This window comes from Crotalus tigris, unplaced genomic scaffold (genome assembly GCF_016545835.1).
Source record: "Crotalus tigris isolate CLP2741 ecotype Arizona unplaced genomic scaffold, ASM1654583v1 scf7180000023746.1698619, whole genome shotgun sequence".
NCBI classification, from domain to species: domain Eukaryota; kingdom Metazoa; phylum Chordata; class Lepidosauria; order Squamata; family Viperidae; genus Crotalus; species Crotalus tigris.
In genome coordinates, this window is record NW_024100155.1 from 246,988 (window position 1) to 268,525 (window position 21,538).

The following is a 21,538-nucleotide window of genomic DNA, read 5'->3' on the forward strand; positions in this document are numbered from 1 at the left end:
GACCTGCGTTGTGCCTGTCTCCTCTCTGCTCTACATGTCCTTGGAGCATGGAGGGGTGGACTCCACCTCCTTCTCATTGGTAACAGGTGGCAGCTGCTCCCGGTCCTCGCCTGGAGCCTCCTGGTCACCTTGCTGCAGCTTCAGCCTATACACCTCCAATCCACCCAGCTGACGCTGCTCCATCAGGCTAGCACTTCCCGAGCCCTGATCCTGACCAACATTACAGAGTGCAGAGAAGAGCAACGAAGATGATTAAGGGACTGGAGGCTAAAACATACAAAGAACAGTTTCTGGAATTGGGTATGTCCAGTTTAATGAAGAGAAGGACCAGGGGGTGACATGATAGCAGTCTTCCAGTATCTCAGGGGCTGCCAGAAAGAAGACGGAGTCAAGCTATTCTTCAAAGTACCTGAAGGCAGGACAAGAAGCAACAGATGGAAACTAACCAAGGAGAGAAGCAACCTAGAACTAATGAGAAACTTCCTGACATTGAGAACAATTAACCAGTGGAACAACCTGCCTCCAGAAGCGGTGAATGCTCCAACACTGGAAGTTTTTAAGAAGAGACTGGACAGCCATTTGTCTGAAAGGGTATAGGGTTTCCTGCCTGAGCAGGGGGTTGGACTAGAAAACCTCCAAGGTCTCTTCCAATATTATTGTTACTACTACTACTACTACTACTACTACTACTACTACTACTACTATTATTATTATTATTATTCAGCTCTGCCCTTTCCTCTGTCGACTCAAACTCACCCTCCTCCTCTGAACTCATGTACGGAAAGCGGTCTGGGAGTGGATCCATGACAGTTATTGAGTGGGACGTACCACTTTTGAAAAGTCAAGTCATGACAACGCTATGATTTAAATCTTCCCGCCTCTACTGTTCCTTCAAAGAGCATCACCAGCTGAAGGGGGCGTCACGGGAGCAGACCCCAAGTTCTTTTCCTTTTCAAGAAACAAAAATGGGCTGCGAGACGCTTGGGAAAATCTTTCAAAGCTCCGCAAACATCACAACGAGGCCAGGCGGACACTCATAGGAATGTCCCTCCACAAAGGTGGACTTTCTTGTTTTTCTTGGAAGACGTTTCGCTTCTCATTCCAAAAGCTTCTTCAGCTCTGACTGGATGGTGGGGAATGGAAGGATTTATACTCCTTGCAGACAGCTGGTCATTTGCATCCTTTTAGAGGGTCGTTGAGGCCACCTGGAGGCTTACCTGTGTCCTCAGGGTCACCCGAGTGGTGCAAATGATTCCTGTAGTTTGCAATTTTTTTCTGGAAATCCGTTCATGACTCAGGTGACCCTGAGGACACAAATAAACGTACAAGTGTCCAACGACTCTCAGAGCTGAAGAAGCTTCTTGGAGGAGAAGAAAGAAATTTTTCTTTTCTTCAAAGAAAAATAAGAAAGTCCAGTTGCCTCCTGAGAAAGCACTTTTGGGACAACCAGGAATCTCCACTGACATCCTTCCATGAAATCCTCCGAGACCAAGCAGGGATGGGGGGGGGGTGTCTCCCCAAATTCAGGGCGCCAGCAAGAGGCCGATCCCACCCAACCCCAAATACGCCAAGAAGCTGTCCATTCCGGGCTGCAGCGGGTGTTTAAAAAAATCACAGCTAATAGGTTAACAACTGTTTTTTCTTCGCCTTCAAATGAAGAATATCAGAAAGCCGAGGGAATATTCGGCTTTCCAATTTGTACCAACCGCTCCCTGCTCCCTGCAATGTGTGTTTGACAGAGCTGACATTTTGTACTGCTGTGAGACGGGAGGGGCGCGTGTGACATTTTTATTCATGGTAGCGAACGCCCTTGTAATGATCAGCCTTGGTCGATGAGCTGACTGCAGCAGCCTCCGGCCCTGCGAGAACAAACACAAGTCGAAGGGAGCAGTGGCTCGGCTGCCTTGCTAGACAGCGCCAGGATCCTAACGAAGATCGGGAAAATTTCACTGTCAAATCCTCAAGGACATTGTCAGCGGAGAACGAACGGCATACATTTCTGGCGGAAAAACGCAGAAAATTCACCCGACGTGCAGGAAGCAAATGGCACTAAGCTGGGCCGGGTTTTAAAACTTTAACTACTTCTTCTTTTTAAAAAAATAAAAAATAATAATAAAAAATAAAATCCCTGGCCATTCTCAATGCTTCGCCTTGTGGGGCTGGTTCCTGAGCTCAAAGCCACACACCTGATTTCTACAAAATCCAAGCTGAGCGGCTGCTGGGAAGACGAACACCAACCTGTGTTTGATTGCCTGGAGGGAAGAACAGTCTCTCCTGAAGGTTGTGTATGCATATAAAATGTGTTTCCGGCATTGGGGGCAGCCAACAACCCTTCTAGAAATACGTGGGTGTGTTTCCAGAAGGGTGTCACACTTTTAGCCAGGCAAACTCGGCAACTGCGGGAATTATTGTGACCTGCCTGGCCAAGCCTAGTCAACGTAATGGATGGAAACTTAAAGAAAAGGGACCAGGGGGAGAAGAGACTAGAACAGGGGTAGGCAACCTTGGCTCTTTTATGACTCGTGGACTTCAAGTCCCAGAATTCCTCAGCCAGCATGGGGGAACTATGGCCCCTTCATGATCTGTGGACTTCAACTCTCAGAATTCCTGAGCCAGCGTGAGGGAAACTTTGGCCCCTTCATGACTTGTGGACTTCAACTCCCAGAATTCCTGAGTCAACATGGGGGAACTATGGCCCCTTCATGACTTGTGGACTTCAAATCCCAGAATTCCTGAGCCAGCATGGGGGAACTATGGCCTCTTCATGACTGGTGGATTTTCAATTCCCAGAATTTCTCAGCCAGCATGGGGGAACTATGGCCCCTTCGTGACTTGTGGACTTCAACTCCCAGAATTTCTGAGCATGGCTGCCTCAGGAATTCTGGGAGTTGAAGTCCACGAGTCATAAAAGAGCCAAGGTGGACTAGGAGAAAGCTATCTGGACGTTTCTGGATTGCAGATGAAGTTCTCATGGCTTCTGGAGGGGTTCCTGCAGAAGCCCAGGTCCTCCCTGTTCAGCTTCCTTCAAGAAGCCAACTTGTCCAGGAGAAGGGATGTCTTCTGGTAGACCCAGGATTTGGGAAAGAATCCATTTAATCCTTCTACCTTGATTGAGGTTGAAGTATAAGAGAGTGATGTAGACCTCTGCCTTTACCATCACGACTTCCCAAAAGAAGCCAGGGAATAAATATTTTAGTCGTTCCATCCATCAGCCAAGGGCCCATCCGTTGGACAAGTTCTACAAACTAGCCACAAACTCATTTCTCTTCTGAGAAGTGTCTCAGTGACCTTCCATGAACACCAGGCACCAGTCAGCCACCCCTAAGAGGCAGAAATGACCACGTCAAGGTCTCAGCTACCATTTTACCCCCCCCCCTAAAAGACATGTTTTGGTGCAACCTTCTTCTTTCACCTCTCTTTTGACATTTAAGGATATTAGCCATAGATTGCTCTACTGATCGTCATGCTAGAGAGGACAAATCTCTTGAGAAACAGCCTCAATTTCTTTTCTTTTTCGCCTCAAAAGAGGATAGTAAGAGATTAATTATTCCTCTGATTAAGTTGGCCATGAAACAAGAGGCATAGACCACTTGCATGAAAGACCACAGTCAAATCAGAAAAAAGAGAATCAGAACTGTAGATTCAGAACATTTAAATGGAAAAATAGCCTCCAAGCTCCTCGATTAGAATTGTAAGGCCTAAGCAGGCACAGGAACTTTCAAACAGGAACTTCCTTGCAACTTAACACACCAGCAGGTTTTCTCCCTATCATTCATCGTCCAAAATTCCCTAGTTTTCAGACGGCACACCAGAGGGAAGAGCCACAGGGATGGAGAATGAGTGTGTCTGATATCCCGGGCAGAACGCAATGCGAGGAAGGACAGCAGAATCGCCTTAAGAAGAAAAACGGCATCTGGAAGGGTCCATGTTTAAGAAGGAACAAGAATCAGAAAAGGAAGTTAGCTTCTCCTGAGCAGAACACGGTGACCCATAAATAGGGGCCTCGCCCCTCTTTTACCCCCACAGCAAAAAAACCCCACAACTTGCAGCTTTCTGAAGGCAAGACATGCGAGGATCCCCATAAATAGAATAGAATAGAATAGAATAGAATATGGAATAGAACAGAATTAAGAATAGAACAGAATAGAACAGAATATGGAATAGAACAGAATTAAGAATAGAATTAAAATAGAATAGAATAGAATAGAATAGAATAGAATAGAATAGAATAGAATAGAATAGAATAGAATAGGGAATAGAATAGAATTAAGAATAGAATAGAATAGAACAGAATAGAATATGGAATATAATAGAATTAAGAATAGAATAGAATAGAATATGGAATATAATAGAATTAAGAATAGAATAGAATAGAATTAAGAATAAATAGAATAGAATGGAATGGAATAGAACAGAATATGGAATAGAATAGAATATGGAATGGAATGGAATGGAATGGAATAGAATAGAATAGAATAGAACAGAATAGAATAGGAGCTGTAAGGGACCTTGGAGGTCTTCTAGTCCAACCCCCTGCTTAGGCAGGAAACCCTATACTATTTCAGACAAATGGTTGTCCAGTCTCTTCTTAAAAATGTCCAGTGTTGGAGCCTTCACCGCTTCTGGAGGCAGGTTGTTCCACTGATTAATTGTTCTCACTCTCAGGAAATTTCTCCTTAGTTCTAGGTTGCTTCTCTCCTTGATTGGTTTCCACCCGTCGCTTCTTGTGCTTCAGAGAATAGCTTGACTCCCTCTTCTTTAGGGCAGCTCTGAGATATTAGAACGCCACTATCGTGTCACCCCTCGTCCTTCTCTAAATTAAAGTAGACATACCCAATTCCAGCAACCGTTCTTTACATCCAAAGGTTGTTTGCAAAAGCAGGGCAAAAACCAAAACTTCCCAATCATGTTGTGTTGGGGAGAAGAAGAGGAAGAGGAAGAGGAAGAGGAAGAAGAAGAAGAAGAAGAAGAAGAAGAAGAAGAAGAAGAAGAAGAAGAAGAAGAAGAAGAAGAAGAAGAAGAAGAAGAAGAAGAAGAAGAAGAAGAAAGTCATTTGAGTACCGCCGAAAGGTGTTTATGCTGTTGTCGCTTCAGCCAGCAGGCGGTTGAGTTCTATGCATCCTCTTTGTGAGCAGATTAATGACTGCGACTGGTGGAGAACAAGACACCCATGACCAACTGTCAACTCCAGTTGGGTGAGCCCTAATGAGTTAAAATTAAATGTTGCAGTTAGGCTCCACAACCCCCCCCCATCCCCTTCAGTTAATCTGTCACTTAATGAAGAAAAGAGCGTGGACAGAGACAGCCAAGCGAGGTGCCGGCTGACTTACAGCAGGCTGATTAAGGATGTTCCCCCAACAGCAGCCAGTGGACTTCGGCGAACAAAATAAATAGACTGTATGCAAATGTGTTTGTCACTCTGACAGCACAACTCAATTAAGGCCGGCTCTGCTGGGGCTGGTGGGCTGCAAGCTTGCAGACGCCACTGCAGTGTTGAAACTGGGGGTATTGACCAGCCGTTGGTTTTGTCCATTATTTGGGACGGGGGGAGGGAGAAATAGACTTCAAGTCTCCTTCTGCATCTTGCCATCTTAGAATAGAATACAATAGAATAGAATAAAAAAGAATAGAGTAGAGCAGAGCAGAATAGAATGGAATGGAATGGAGTAGAATAGAGTAGAGTAGAGTAGAGTAGAGTAGAGCAGAATAGAATAGAATAGAATAGAATAGAATAGAATAGAATAGAGTGGAGTGGAGTGGAGTGGAGTGGAGTGGAGTGGAGTGGAGTGGAGTGGAGTGGAGTAGAGTAGAGTAGAATAGAGTAGAGTAGAGTAGAGTAGAGTAGAATAGAATAGAATAGAATAGAATAGAAAATAGAATAGAGTAGAATGGAATGGAATGGAACGGAATGGAGTGGAATAGAATAGAACAGAATAGAATAGAATATTTGAATTGAACAGAATATAGAATAGAATAGAATAAAAAATAACAGAATATAGAACAAAATATAGAATAGAATAGAATAGAATAGAATAGAACAGAAGAGAATAGATGGAAGGGACCTTGGAGGTCTTCTAGTCCAGCCCCCTGCTCAAGCTTGGCACTCTTGAAGTGCCCAGGAGATTAATTTTATGTTCTTTTCATTTGCCATAAGAAGGGCTGAAAACATGGGGTGGCTGTGCCCTAAAGCAAAGAGCTATTGGGAACGGATAGGGAACTGGATACAGAAGATAACTAAGGTTCAAATTGAATTCAAACCTGAAATATTTCTTCTGGGTATAATAAATTTAAAGATTAAAAAGCAACTCCAGCACATCATTATACATATATTGACAGCAGCCCGTATAGTATATGCTCAGTGTTGGAAGGGTGAAAACATACCTACAAACGATATGATTATATACAAAATTCTTGAATGCGCGGAAATGAATAAACCTACGCTAGAATTAAAAGACAAGGAGCCAACAGAATTTTATGAAATATGGAACAAACGTTACGATTGGCTAGAACAAAGAAAGAAAAAGACATGATTACTGATGTAAATAAATTGTACATAATATTTATGAGATGTATAACACAGTTTTGTTAAGGGAAAAAATGTATTTTTTTTTTCAGTTTTATTTTTGTTGTATAGTGGAAAAAAGGAAAAATAAAAACTAAAAAAAAATGTAAAGAAGGAGTGAAAAGAGGAGTGCCAGATCTGTCCTTGATGCTCATTTTTTTTAAAAAAAAAACTAGGTCTGCCCTCCTTGGGCCAGTCTGCGATGCCAGCTCACTCACAGAAGCTTCCAAAGGAACTTTTGCTACCCGTGACCACGAAGTTGAGTGGATGGGTCTTTACCGCGTACACAGCGTCACCCAATAAAGACTAAAATCAGGGTTGGCAATTGTACTTGGTTGAGCTGGGTGGCTACAGAAACTGAATAAATGCATTCACGTCTTGAAGAGCCTGGCCAGGCCTTTGTCTTGGCCAAAAGCCACATGGGGTGAAGAACTGATGGCCTCGCTGGGAGGATGGGATGGAGAGAGACGAGTGTGTCTCAGCAAAATTTTGCCTGGGATAGGTTTCAATGGAATCATCATCAGAATCACAGAATAACAGAGCTGGAAGGGAGCTTGGAGGTCTTCTAGTCCAACCTCCTGCTCAAGATATTTGAATCACAGGTAGACCGGCATCCTATGTCCACAATGGACATCAGAAGACACCTTTTGGGAAGTCTGCAATCAGGATTCTTTTGCAAAAGTTGCGCTCTCATTGCCTCTTAAGAAGAGAATAGAGCTGGAAGGGACCTTGGAGGTCTTCTAGTCCAGCCCCCTGCTCAAGCAGGAGACCCTATGCCATTTCAGACAAATGGCTGTCCAATCTCTTCTTCAAAACCTCCAGTGTTGGAGCACCCACAACTTCTGGAAGCGAGTTGTTCCACTGATTAATTGCTCTGTCAGGAAGTTTCTCCTTAGTTCTAGGTTGCTTCTCTCGTTAATTAATTGCCATCCATTGCTCCTTGGGCTGCGTTCAGGCGCTTTGGAGAATAGCTTGACTCCCTCTTCTTTGGGGCAGCCCCTCAGGTATTGGAAGACTGCTATCATGTCACCCCTGGTCCTTCTTTTCACTGAACTAGACACACCCAATTCCTGCAACCGTTCTTTGTACATATAACCCGTATGTGCATTCACATGAACAAAGGCAGTTCTTTAAGGGGCTAACGCATAGGATTGCTCTTTCAAAATGCAATATTTTTAAACATTACCACGCCTGTCTGCCAATATCACCCTGGATCTTGCATCACTTGTATTTCCTCTCTGAGAAAGCAATTCTTTAATTACCTCCAGCCTTTCAACGTGGCCCCTCCACCGATTCAAGAGTCACCCAACGAAGATTACAATCTAGTTTACCCATGGCATATCCCTCTCCCCCTCGTGCCCGCCCGGGCCTACCAAACAAGCCTGCGAAGTTAAATTCATTTTTGCAATTATAAGTCACTTCATCCTGGCTGGCTTTTCACAAATGTACGGCGGAGAGCATCGTAAAAACAACCGGCTCGGCGAACAGGAGAGTCAATATCGAAATATGAAGCGTGCTATTAAGGAGCCATTAATTGATTTTCCAAACCCCGGTCGTTGCTTTTTCTGTTGAAAAGGGTGCTGCGGTGCTTATTATCCTAAGAGACCGGTGGCTGACACCGGACTGAACGAAAGACATCTGAAACTGTGGCAGAAGAGAGAATCCAGGATGAAAGGTGGGGGGGATGTTTTATTTGACAGGAGGGGAGGATGCAAGAAAAGTCTTGGAAATAGGTTGTGGACTAGATATACTCCCAAACTTCAGACTGGCACCTGCTGAAATTCTTAATGTGCCACTTAGGGGCATTAGCAGGTCCTGTCCACTGCTGAAGCTTTCAGTTTCGTCCTGGTTGTTTGTGAAGGTTCTGATTATGAGAGTTTCATCTTTCATCAGTTCTTCCCTTGGCATCCAGAGAACCACGGGGGGCGGGGAGGAGGGACCCTAGACCAGTGTCTTGTCAACCTTGGTGACTTTAAGATGTGTGGACCTCAACTCACACTAGCTGGGAAATTCTGGCAGTCCACATGGCTGAAAGTCAGCAAGGTTGAGGAACACCATGGCCTAGACCAGGGGGTAGGCAACCTTGGCTCTGTTATGACTGGTGGACTTCAACTCCCAGAATTCCTGACCCAGCCACGCTGAGGGGAAAGGGAGAGGTTTCCATGCTGAGCCATGCCGGCTCAGGAATTCTGGGAGTTGAAGTCCACGAGTCATAAAAGAGCCAAGGTTGCCTACCCCTGGCCTAGACCAGACATGTCAAACTCACGATGTCGTGCCGGCAATGGGGTGGGCGCGGTTTCCTCATGACACGGCAGTTTGACACCCCTGGCCTAGACCCGTGGTGATGTCCTTTTAAGACTGGGCTCTTGTGGATAAAGAAATAGGGAACGAGGACAGGCAACGCAGCCCATCATTCCGATAGCTGTGAAGGGCCTTCCAATGAAGTCCCAGAAGAAGTAGGATCAAAATTGTGGGAGGGGGAATCATTTTCCACTCAATTTTGGGAGAGAAGGATGGATGGAGAATGCCCTGTTCTTCTGAGTTCCTCCCTAACCCAATCGCGTAAAATATCAACCACCACCAACTAAAACTGGGCTATTGTTATTGCCTTCTAAACCCAGCGGTACAAAATGGGAGTGCTTCCAGAACGTAGACGATGAGGTCCTGGAAGGTGCAATGGGGACCCACCATCCCAACTGACATGCTACTCTAGAGGAAGATTCAAGTCACCTCCACAGCTTACCTGGCCAAAGTGGACGGTGATGGGTCTCCTGTCATCCTGGAGTTTGGGGTCCCTTTTTTCAGCCAGGGGAGATGGAGCGGTCCTTGAGGTGGAATCTTCCGGCATGGTGGAACAGCCGTTTTCACTGATGTCCTGCAGGGGAGAATACTGTAAATAGAATTGTGCCGCCAGGAAGACCCTTAATTTTGAAGGGGAGGGCTCTACACAGGATGCTCGTTGTGGCTTCTACAATGTCTCGGAAACGTGTAACTCTGCTTATAGGTAATTCATCAGTGGGTTAAAAGCCAGGTAGGTCTATGAGAGCACAGAACTGATGGAATATATGTGGGGCATCGTATAATGAACATAGGAGATTCAGCCAAGCCGAGGACAGAGATGGCCGCCACACAATGTCCTCAAAGATTAGAAATAATGAAAAGGCTTCAGCAATCCACCGTGCAGGGAAGCCAGCTGTGCAGGAAGCGTCAACTTTAAACTTCTTTGTGACAATGTCGAGGAACTAATGCCTGGTAAATATACAGACATGTGACCTCAAGGCCGGCTGCTTTGATGGGCGACCCCTGACCTGCCCCTCAAGTTCTCCTCTGGCTTAAATACTCTAATGAGACCGGTAAGCTGATAGCCAATTAGGAAGCATTCTTTGGGGGCACAGGATGACCTAAACCCGCTGGTCCAACACAACAAAGCTTAGATGGACCTCGTTCCAGACAGAAAAGGGACCTTTTCAGATCCAGCTGGTCAAGCCAAGGTTCTCCCCAAGGGACCAAAAAAAAATGTGTCACAGAAAATTAAGAACCTGTAAAAAATTTTTTAAAAAAAGGAACAGGGACTGCCTATCCACGAAGAGAGTTCATCTAAACGGGACACCTCCATTTTGTCCCTTGTAGAACAAAAATAACTAAGCAAAGGTTCCAGACACAAGGGAGAGTATTTGGAAGTTGGAAGCCGTTATCTGGTTCGGAGGGAAAATAAGTGGACAAAGAAGGACAATGCAAGGGCTGGAACCGCCTTGGAGATGTCTCCAAGGCCACCGTTGAACATTGCAAGTAGGTCAAAAGCTTGTCTGCAGCTGCAAGGGGGACTCATACTGTCCTTCTGCTCTTGCCCTTGACCTGGCCAACTCCACGGAGGTGAGGATTCAATGGAGGCAATGCTGGGAATGGCCCCACCGAGGCCATTTCCTTTGACCTACACAATCAAGGAGCTGTTTATGGAGATTCTCTGTCATCCCGGTCACGGTTGTCCCTAAGGTGCTTTTTCAAGAGGCAACTGGACTTTCTGGTTATTCTTTGAAGACACCTCACTTCTCATCGAAGAAGCTTCTTCAGCTCTGACTGGATGGTGGGGAAGGGAAGGATTTATACTCCTTGCAGACAGCTGGTCATTTGCCTTCTTTTCGAGAGTTGTTGAAGTCCCTGGAGGCTTATCTGTGTCCTCAGGGTCACCTGAGTGGTGCAAATGGTTGTGGAGCCTTCTTGGAGCTGCCGAAAGGACCGTGTTGTAGACTGGAGATAGATGATGTCGTGTCCCTTCCCCTCTGTTGAGAGAGGGCTGTTCAATTTTGACCTAGACGGCCTCTTTGACCCCTCTTTGTCCAAAATGTGGACAAACATTTGCCTTCTTTTAGAGAGTCGTTGAGGCCACCTGGAGGTTTGTCTGCATCCTCAGGATCACCTGAGTGGTGCAAATGGATGGGGAGCCTTCTTGGAACTGCTGAAAGGACTGTGTGCTAGACTGGAGGTAGATGATGTTGTGTCCCTCCCCCTTTGTTGAGAGAGGGCTGTTCAATTTTGACCTAGGTGGCCTCTTTGACCCCTCTTTCAAACCAGTGGTCCTCTCTGTCCAAAATGTGGACAGACCCTGAGGACACAGATAAACTTCCAGGTGGCCTCAACGACCCTCTAAAAGAAGGCAAATGGCCAGCTATCTGCAAGGAGTATAAATCCTTCCATCCTCCACCATCCAGTCAGACTTGAAGAAGCCTCTTGGATGAGAAGCGAAACCTCTTCAAAGAAGAACAAGAAAGTCCAGTTGCCTCGTTAAAAAAAAAAGCACTTTTGGGACAATCCAACAGCGGCACCACACTCCGTTAGCCATCCACTGCGGACAGCTGGAAGAAAGCCAGAGGAATGACTGCAAGATCCTTTTAATATCCCATCCCACAAACGAAGACAGGATAGGAAGGGAGCATCATTTAATCTCCACGACGGTATTAGAGGAGGACTTCTGAGACCCCAGGGTGACCTTTGCAGAATTCCACCCAGTATTTCTTATTTGCAATTCAAAGCCAACGTGGGAGCGAACCAAGGGCAGGCAGAGACTATTGATTATATCCAAGGGGTCATCACTGCTGCCCGCAGTTAAAGAAAACAGCCTTTCCTATCTGGGGTGCATTTTAAAATTTCTCCTGACGCCGTCAGTCCGATTTCGCAACCGGAGCCTCAAAGGTGAAATATAAGATTAGTTGTTCTCCTAACGTTTTTTTCTTTTTTTCGTGTTAATGCTAAGCAGTAGAGAATGGCAGTGAGGTTAGAGCCTCAAATTAGTCAGCCAGAAGATGGAGGAACACCAGCCAGTCTCGGAGCGAGGAGGGGAAGAAGCTCTCTGCTTATGCTCCCTCTCTTTCCCGCTGATTGAATTCCACTTATAAAATGGAAACCTGCAGATGTATCTGCAGAAGAGCACTGGGAACTGGTTGACAATGGAGGTGACACTAGCTTGGACTTGAAGGGGGTCCTAGAAAACAGAAGGGTTGTTCCTGAAGAACATCTGGGGAAGGTCCAAGAACAATGTCTTCAACCACGTTGGCTTTGACAGGATGAAATAGCAGAAGAAGCAGCTTCTTGGATGAGAAGCGAAACATCTTCAAAGGAAAAACAGACAGTCCAGTTGCCTCTTGAAAAAAGCACCTTTGGGACAACCAGGACCTGGATGACTAAGATCTCCACCGAGATACAGCAGAAGACAGGAGTAGAAGGAAAACAAAGGGTTGAAGAAGAGCTGCTGAAGGTTCATTAGATGCTTTTTCTTTGAAGCTTCCTTCAAACGTTCTGGCCCACTCAATGCCTTTCCGTGGTCTAATCTAGAAGAGCGTTTAATAATAATAATAATAAAGTTGGAAGGGATCTTGGAGGTCATCAGGTCCAACCCCCTGCTCAGGCAGGAAACCCTATACCATTTCGGACAAATGGCTGCCCAGTTTCTTCTTAAAAACTTCCAGTGTTGGTGCATTCACCGCTTCTGGAGGCAGGTTATTCCACTGGTTAATTGTTCTGTCAGGAAGTTTCTCCTTAGTTCTAGGTTGCTTCTCTCCTTGGTTAGTTTCCATCCGTTGCTTCTTGTCCTGCTCTCAGGTGCTTTGCAAAATAGCTTGTCTCCCTCTTCTTTGGGGCAGCCCCTGAGATATTGGAAGACTGCTGTCATGTCCCTCCTCGTCCTTCTCTTCATTAAACTAGACAGACCCAATTCCAGCAACCGTTCCTTATATGTTTTAGCTTCCAGTCCCCTAATCATCTTTGTTGCTCTTCTCTGTACTCTTTCTAGAGTCTCAACATTTTTTTACATCGTGGTGACCAAAACTGGATCCAGTATTCCAAGTGTGGCCTTACCAAGGCATTGTAAAGTGGTATTAACACTTCACGTGATCTTGATTCTATCCCTCTGTTAATGCAGCCTAGTACTGCGTTGGCTTTTTTGGCAGCTGCAGCACACGGCTGGCTCCTATTTAAATGATTGTCCACTAGGACTCCAAGGTCCCTCTCACAGTTGCTACTATTGAGCAAAGGATCCCCTATACTATATCTGTACATTTGGTTTTTCTTGCCTAAATGTAGAACCTTACTTTTTTCACCATTGAATTTCATTTTGTTAGATAGTGCCCAGTGTTCAAGTCTGTCCAGATCCTCCTGTATCCTAAGGCTGTCTTCTGGAGTGTTGGCTATTCCTGCCAGCATGGTGTCGTCTGCAAATTTGATGAGTTCCCATCTATCCCCTCGTCCAGATCGTTGATGAAGATGTTGAAGAGCACTGGGCCCAGAACAGAGCCCTGGGGCACCCCACTACATACTTCCCTCCATGTAGATGCAGTTCCATTGAGGACCACACGCTGAGTATGGCCGGTCAACCAGCTGCGGATTTCCATAACTGCTTCAACAAATGTTCAAAATGGTTCCTCAACCCAACTGGACAAGAACCTTCAGCAAATGTTCTTCAATTCCTTGCTTTCCTTTGGTGCCCGTCTTCTGCTTCTCTCCTCTTTCACCCTATCAAAACCAACCTGAGGAAGACATTATCTTGTCGGGGTGGATCCCCTACTTTCAGGTGGGGACAAAGCTTTCTGAAGTATAAAGTGACACCCCCCCCCGTTAACTTGGGCTGTCAGATCAGCGTGCGCCAGAAAGTGCAAAGAACGGGCACATGCTTTATCCAGAGCCGCTGTGCTTCTTTTGGCTCAAGGCCCGCCAGCACAACGCAACCACACAGTTTGCACTTTCTCACAGGGGAGGAAGGAGGAAAGATGATTTTGATGGCACCCTGAGAAGCTTGAAGTGGGCCGCCTCCATTCTTTTGGCCGTGTCCCATTTGGGGGAGCGAAGGAACAGCCATTCCACGTCAGACCTTAATGTATTTGCTTTTTGTCTGTGAATATTTATAACAGTGGGGAAAAAATCCGGGACAGCTGGTAATGCATTTTGAAGTGTGTTAACAACACAGCACCAAACAGCTCTCTATTGATCACGTAATGCCTTTTTTCTTTCTTTCCCCCCCACCCCGGCCAAGCATTTCTTCCGTCTTTCTTTCTGTCTGTCTGTCTTTTTTTTCTAAATGCATCCTTCAAGTACCTTTTGCTTCAAACGATTTTTCACCTCTTTTATTCCCATTTTTGCATGATCTTTTGCCTGCATGAAAAAAAAGGAGGAGGGAGGGAAGGAAAGAGGGTTGTTAGTTTAAGAGAGAAATCCTTATTTGCCCGCCCCCCCCCCCAGACAAGGGGTTTTGTAGCCCACCCAGGTCCACCTTCTCTGATTACCCGACAATAGGAGTGGGAGGTGCAGAATGGACCATCACAGGGAAGACATAATGGGCATAAAAACAAATAAGGAGACCAAGAGGTTAAAAAAACAATCTTTAATGAGAGGGAGAGATTTTGTTGGTGGAGAATATCCTGGTTTTAAAGCGAGGATTCTTATTTTATCCCCTAATTATTTTTTATCTCTGCTGCGAGGTCTCTGCGAGGGACTGGAGTAAGTTTCCAGCTTCTAGGTCTGCCTGGCCTGCTGGTAAAAGAGACACTCTGCAGCTCAGTCTGAGCAGGAGATACCACGTTTGGGATCTCTAAGGTCACCCTAGAGAACCAGCCATGCAGAGATTGGGTGGCCTCCAGGAGCCTTTTTCATCAAAGCTTGCAAGTGAGGAAGGAGAGCAGAAGAAGCTCAGGGCTGACAGATAAGGAACTAACCATGATTCCTGCTCTAGAATTAGAGTAGAGTAGAGTAGAGTAGAGTAGAGTAGAGTAGAGTAGAGTAGAGTAGAGTAGAGTAGAATAGAGTAGAGTAGAATAGAAATTAGAATAGAATAGAACAGAATAGAATTTAGAATAGAATAGAAATAAGAATAGAATTAGAATTAGAGTAGAGTAGAATAGAAATGAGAATAGAATAGAACAGAACAGAATAGAATTTAGAATAGAATAGAAATAAGAATAGAATTAGAATTAAAATTAGAGTAGAGTAGAATAGAATAGAAATTGGAATAGAATAGAAATAAGAATAGAATAGAATAGAAGCTGGAAGGGACCTTGGAGGTCTTCTAGTCCAGCTCCCTGCTCAAGCAGAAAAACCTATACCATCTCAGACAAGTGACTGTCTAGCCTCTTCTTAAAAACCTCCAGTGATGGAGCACCCACAACTTCTGGTGGCAAGCTGTTCCACTGGTTAATTGTCCTCACTGTTCCTCCTTAATTCCAAATTGCTTCTCTCCTTGATCAGTTTCCATCCATTGTTTCCCATCCTTCTCTCTGGTGCTCTGGTGAACAACCTGACCCCCTCTGCCTTGTGGCAGCCCCTCAGATACTGGAAGATTGCTATCATGTCTCCCCTATTTCTTCTTTATAGCTATTTTATGCAACTAATGCAGCAAACCTTTTTGTATTACTGTTTTTTGTTTTTTTTGCATTTTAGCATTCAATGGCTACGGGCCTCACAGTGAAAGGACTGATATAGTATACTTCGGCCCTGTGTAACTGACAGGCTGGATGCCAAATTGTGATTTTAATATAGATTTTTTTTTAACTTGTTATTTATTATTTTATTTTAGAATTTTTAACTGGAAATTCACGCAGTGTTTTTTTATTTCTTCCGGTCCTGGACTGTAATAAGCTTGATTTGATTTCGCTCCGGAGACTTACAAATTTGTAGACCGTCTTCATGGCAGGGTTTGCCTTGGTCTTCACCGTGTTTAAAATGGCCCCACTTCCTTTCTAGGTGGACAAAGGAAAAAATAAGCCATCAGGATCATACAGGAATGGAGCTGAGGGCGGGATTTTTTTAATACACCGAGGACAAAATGATGAATGTGGGGCCAAATGAATCCTCGTTAATTATCGCAGGCCTCTTACAGTGACCAAGGTCTCGTTCACAAGAAGGAACAGGGTGGAAACTTTTTTGAGCTGAAAGTCAGATGGTTTTTCCTTCATTTGCAGTTCAATAGCTGGAATTCACCATGCAGGCAGTCCCATATTGCAGGGGTCCCCAACCCCCCCCCATCTGTGGACCAGTATCGGGCTGCGGCATGCCAGCAACCGGTCTACACAAACAAGGAAAACTCCATCCACAGATTGCAGACAGCACACAAAACCGTTTACGCACTGTCCAGTCGGTGGAAAACCCCCTCTCCATGGAACTGGTCCCTGGTGCCCAAAATATCTTAATATAAATGGCTCTATGTTTAAGATACTGACTTTCTCTCCCTCCCTCTCTCCTTCTTTCTCTTTTCTTTTCTTTTCTTTTTCCTCCCTCCCTCCCCTCACTCTCTCTCTTTCTTTCTTCTTTCTTTCTGGTCCCGAATGGTATAGGGCAGAAGCAGGCAACCTTGGCTCTTTTATGACTCGTGGACTTCAACTCCCAGAATTCCTGAGCCAGCCTGAGGGAAACTTTGGCCCCTTCATGACTGGTGGACTTCAATTCCCAGAATTCCTCAGCCAACATGGGGGAACTATGGCCCCTTCATGACTCGTGGACTTCAACTCCCAGAATTCCTGAGCCAGCCTGAGGGAAACTATAGCCTCTTCATGACTGGTGGACTTCAACTCCCAGAATTCCTGAGCCAGCATGAGGGAAACTATGGCCCCCTCATCACTCATGGACTTCAACTCCCAGAATTCCTGAGCCAGCCTGGCTCAGCTTGGAAACCTCTCTCTTTCCCCTCAGCGTGGCTGTCTCAGCAATTCTGGGAGTTGAAGTCCACCAGTCATAAAAGAGCCGAGGTTGCCTACCCCTGGTATAGGGTTTCCTGCCTGAGCAGGGCGTAGGGCTAGATGACCTCTAGGGTCCCTTCCAACTTTGTTATATGATTTCTGTTACTCTTACTGTTATTTCCTTGCTTGCTTCCTCTTCTCCTTCCTTCCTTCCTTCCTTCCTTCCTTCCTTCTTCCCTCCCTCCCTCTTTCTCTCTTTCACATCAAAGCCTTCCTTTCTTTCGGCCCAATCCTTGAAACTCTTTGTCAGTCTTTCAGAATGTCAGAGAAGCCAACCGAGCTTATTTTATGGCTTTTCAAAAAAGGTGGTTTGAAACAAGGTTTGGGGCCCCAGAAGAAAATAATTTGAATTCTGCTCATTGACGATCTTCCTTGCCTATGTAAAGAGGAGATTCAAAAGGCCATGTCAACGCTGCAAATATTGTACATTCTTGCTTTTGACAATATGCAGAACTGTTTGGTATTTTTAGAGTTCATTCGGAAGCCAGAAAAAAAGGAAGGGAAGTGAATCTCTGCCCTCTGGGCTAATTGGAAGATGTGATTTGTGACTGCAAGATAAGGGAGGGGTTTAGCAAGAAAAGTGAGATGCCAGCAAGAGGAATTCAGATTCTGGTAGAAAACCTCCATGATGTGCCGGTCAGTTTGTAACACTGGTAATAAAAGCTTTAGGATAAACATGCTTGGAAGTTCTTTGAAGTGTTTCATTAGTCGGAACCATGACAGGCCAACCCTCCGGGATTCTAAGACGGGTGTGATATTCGGAAATCTTTTATCAAGGGGCACAACACATCTGCAGATTCAGCCTCTGGAGCAAAAATGCTGCCTTGACTCTTGGGGAGAAGACCACTTTGGGGGCAGAATTGAGGACCGCCAATTGTCTCTGGCCCAAGATGTAGCAGCCCTTGAAGGATGGAGGAGGAAGGACAAGAAAGAGATGGAGGAAGCCTCTGTGGAAGCTTTCAAGGGATACTCACCCTGACAGTTGATAGCCACTGGTGATAAAGGTTGTCACTCCCTGTCACAAAAGAAGAAATTCAGTGAGATCTGGTTTGGGTCCTTCTGTCTCCCAGCATTTATCCAAACACAACCCACCACATCCCGTTCTGCCACCGGTTACCCCGATCAACCACCTTAAAACAATTCGGGAGAGAGAAATGGAGGCCTCTTGAAGCTGCTTCTCTAAATATTCTATTCTATTCTGTTCTGTTCTATTCTATTCCATTCCATTCTCTATTTTCTATTCTATTTTCTATATTCTATTCTATTCTATTCTACATTCCATATTCTATTCTGTTCTGTTCTGCTCTATTCTATTCTATTCCATTTCATTCTCTATTTTCTATTCTATTTTCTATATTCTATTCTATTCTACATTCTATTCTATTCTATTCTACTCTACTCTATTCTATTCTTTCTTATTCTATTCTATTCTGTTCTATTCTATTCTACATTCTATTCTATTCCATTCCATTCCATTCTCTATTCTCTTTTCTATATTCTATTCTACATTCTATTCTATTCTATTCTATTCTCTATTCTCTATTCTATTTTCTCTATTCTATTCTACATTCTATTCTATTCTTTCTATATTTACATTCTATTCTATTCTATTTTCTATATTCTATTCTATTTTCTATATTCTATTCTATATTCTATTCTATTCTATTTTTTATTTTCTATATTCTATTCTACATTCTATTCTATATTCACATTCTATTCTACATTCTATTCTATTTTCTATATTCTATTCTATTCTATTCTATTCTATTCTATTCTATTCTATTCTATTCTATTCTATTCTATTCTATTCTATTCTATTCTATTCTATTCTCTATATTCCATTCCATTCCATATTCTGTTGTCAACGCTGTTTTTATAGGATATTATTGCTATTGCTATTCTGTTCTGTTCTATTCCATTCCATTCATTCCATTCCATTCTATGAGACATGATAGCAGCCTTCCAATATTGGAGGGGCTGTCACAGAGAGGAGGGGGTCAGCCTATTTTCCAAAGCACCTGAAGGACAGACAAGGAATAACGGATGGAAACTGATCAAGGAGAGATTCAACCTAGAAACAAGGAGAAATTTCCTGATAGTGAAAACAATCAACCGATGGAACTGGAGTTGCCTTCAGAAGTTGTGGGAGCTTCATCACTGGAGGCTTCCAAGGAGAGACCGGACCGCCATCTGTCAAAAATGGTGTAGGGTCTCCTGCTTGAGCAGGGAAGGGGTTGGACTAGATAACCCACAAGGTCCCTTCCAACTCTGTTGTTCTAATTCTAATTCTCCTCACCGGCATATTCCCCCAGGCTGATCTCTTCCTCGAAGACGTCACTGAAGCCTTCTCCAGAGTTGAGAAGATCAAGACGTCCGTCGATGAACTTCAGGAGAGAGAAAGAAAAAAAGCATTATCGTCTGATGCTTGCTCTCTTTTTCCAGGAGAACATCTCGGATAATCTAAGATCTTCTCCACAGCAGATATCTCTGGAGGTTCTCAGTCATCCAGGTCATAGTGATCCCAAAGATGCTTTTCCAAAAGGCAACTGGACTTTGTCTTTCCATGAGGACGTTTCGCTCCCCTTCCAAGACGCTTCTTCAGTTCTGACTGTCCTTGAAGGCGTTTCGCTCCTCATCCAAGTCGCATCTCCAGTTCTGACTTCTTCCGTCCTTCAGTCAGAACTGAAGAAGGTTCTTGGATGAGAAGCAAAAGCCTGGCTGCCTTTTGAAAAAAACAAAACACTTTTGGGTTCTCTCTCAGCAGGTCCTTTTGACGGGGACCCCATTATCTTAAGTTCTTTGCTGTGAAAACCAGAGAGGGGGGGAGAGAGGGGGAGAGGGGGAGGGAGAGGGAAGGAGAGAGAGAGAGGGAGGGAGAGAGAGAGGGAGGGAGAGAGAGAGAGGGAGAGAGGGAGGGAGGGAGAGGGAGAGAGAGGGAGAGAGAGAGAGGGAGAGAGAGAGGGAGGGGGAGGGAGAGAGGGAGGGAGGGAGAGAGGGAGGGAGAGAGAGGAAAAGAGAGAGGGAGGGAGAGAGAGAGGGAGGGAGAGGGAAGGAGGGAGGGAGGGAGGGAGGGAGAGAGAGAGAGAGAGAGAGAGAGAGAGAGAGAGAGAGAGAGAGAGAGAGAACAGAGAGATGGAAAAATAGACCAACCTCGTCTATTATGGAAGACAGAATAGGAAGGACACACAATGCTCTTAAAAATAGCTTACGAGCTTGCCTGGTGGAGGGGAGAGGGGAAAAAAAAAACCCACAGGAAACACCTCATCCTGACCCATAAATTACACTAATTAGGGAACAAAGTGGCCAGCCGTATTTCACAGCACGCTGCGAAACAGCGATTGTTCTTAACACACACACACATGCACACACACACACACACACACAGAGAGAGAAACACAAGGGTACCTGCTTGAAAAGCTGCAGCTGGATGGCGTTCTGCAGGAATTGCCGCATGGTGGCTGACCGGTGGGAGATGAATATTTCTTCGCAGAAAGTGATGGGCTCGGCCTGGAGATAGGAAAATGGGGGGGAGAGGGGTGTGTGTGAACAGACATCTTCCCCAGCGCCCTGGAGGGAGGACGGCGGATGATGGAAACCTGGGTCCACCATCCGGATGAGCATCTATGGAGATTTTCCATCCTCCAAGTCATGGTTGTCCCAAAGCTGCTTTTTCAGGAGGCCACTGGACTTTCTTGTTCTGCTTTGAAGACGTTTCGCTCCCCATCCAAGAAGCTTCTTCAGCTCTGACTGGATGGTGGGGAAGGGAAGGATTTATACTCCTTGCAGACAGCCGGTCATTTGCATCCTTTGAGAGAGTCGTTGAAGCACCTGGAGGTTTATCTGTGTCTTCAGGGTCTTGTCCACACTTTGGACAGAGTGGACCGCTGGTTTGAAAGAGGGGTCAAAGAGGCCACCTAGGTCAAAACTGAACAGTCCTCTCTCAACAGAGGGGGAGGGACACGACATCATCTAACTCCAGTCTACAACACGGTTCTTTCGGCAGTGCCAAGAAGGCTCCACATCATTTGCACCATTCAGGTGACTTTGAGGACACAGGTAAGCCTCCAAGTGGCCTCAATGACCCTCTAAAATAAGTCAAATGACCAGCTGTCTGCAAGGAGTATAAATCCTTCCATTCCCACCATCCAGTCAGAGCGGAAGAAGCTTCTGGGATGAGAAGTGAAACGTCTTCAAAGGAAAAACAAGGAAGTGCAGTCCAGTTGCCTCTGGAAAAAGCACCTTTGGGACATCCGGATCACCATGCTGGGGAGCCAACCGCCCCCACTGAAGGCCACAGGAATCCCACTTGAAGACCCCCACTCTTACAAGTTGCAAGAAGTGGGGTTGGTGGCCATTTGTGGGGGAGACCTTCCACTTACATCCAGAGTATGTTTTTTCCTTCATGGGCATGCTCCAGGGTGAAAGAAAACCAGCAAGTAAATGAGCCTCAGTATGAGGATGGCCCGTCTCCTTGGGGACAGCCAGTGGTTCCCCAAAACCATGCCCCGGCACCCTTCAATCAAAGTCGACCAACCCTTCAAAACGGCCCACGCTCCTGAAACACGGATTTCTCCTTTTTGCCTGCAGCAACTGCAATACCCAACTGGGAGATCACCACTTTCTCTGCTGGGTGTGAGGATCTCACCCGCAGGGAAACCCCCTCTAAAGCAAGTATAGGGGGTACCTGGATCAATGGTAGCAACTGTGAGAGGGACCTCGGAGTCCTAGTGGACAATCCCTTAAATAGGAGCCAGCCGTG

The 21,538-nt window shown here is 45.3% G+C and overlaps 1 protein-coding gene across 9 annotated transcripts in view; it reads right to left on the reverse strand.

Moving 5' to 3' along the window:
* Positions 1–21,538, reverse strand: part of DENND1A (DENN domain containing 1A) — a 184,795-nt gene that overhangs the window by 24,922 nt on the left and 138,335 nt on the right. For all 9 annotated transcript variants that reach the window (XM_039321490.1, XM_039321488.1, XM_039321491.1 and 6 more), the window contains 6 exons: positions 20,185–20,286; positions 19,076–19,163; positions 17,754–17,794; positions 15,712–15,783; positions 14,147–14,203; positions 9,306–9,437 (listed from right to left, as the gene is read on the reverse strand). In XM_039321490.1, the coding sequence (XP_039177424.1) occupies positions 9,306–9,437; positions 14,147–14,203; positions 15,712–15,783; positions 17,754–17,794; positions 19,076–19,163; positions 20,185–20,286 (492 nt within the window). The remainder of the gene's footprint in view (positions 1–9,305; positions 9,438–14,146; positions 14,204–15,711; positions 15,784–17,753; positions 17,795–19,075; positions 19,164–20,184; positions 20,287–21,538) is intronic.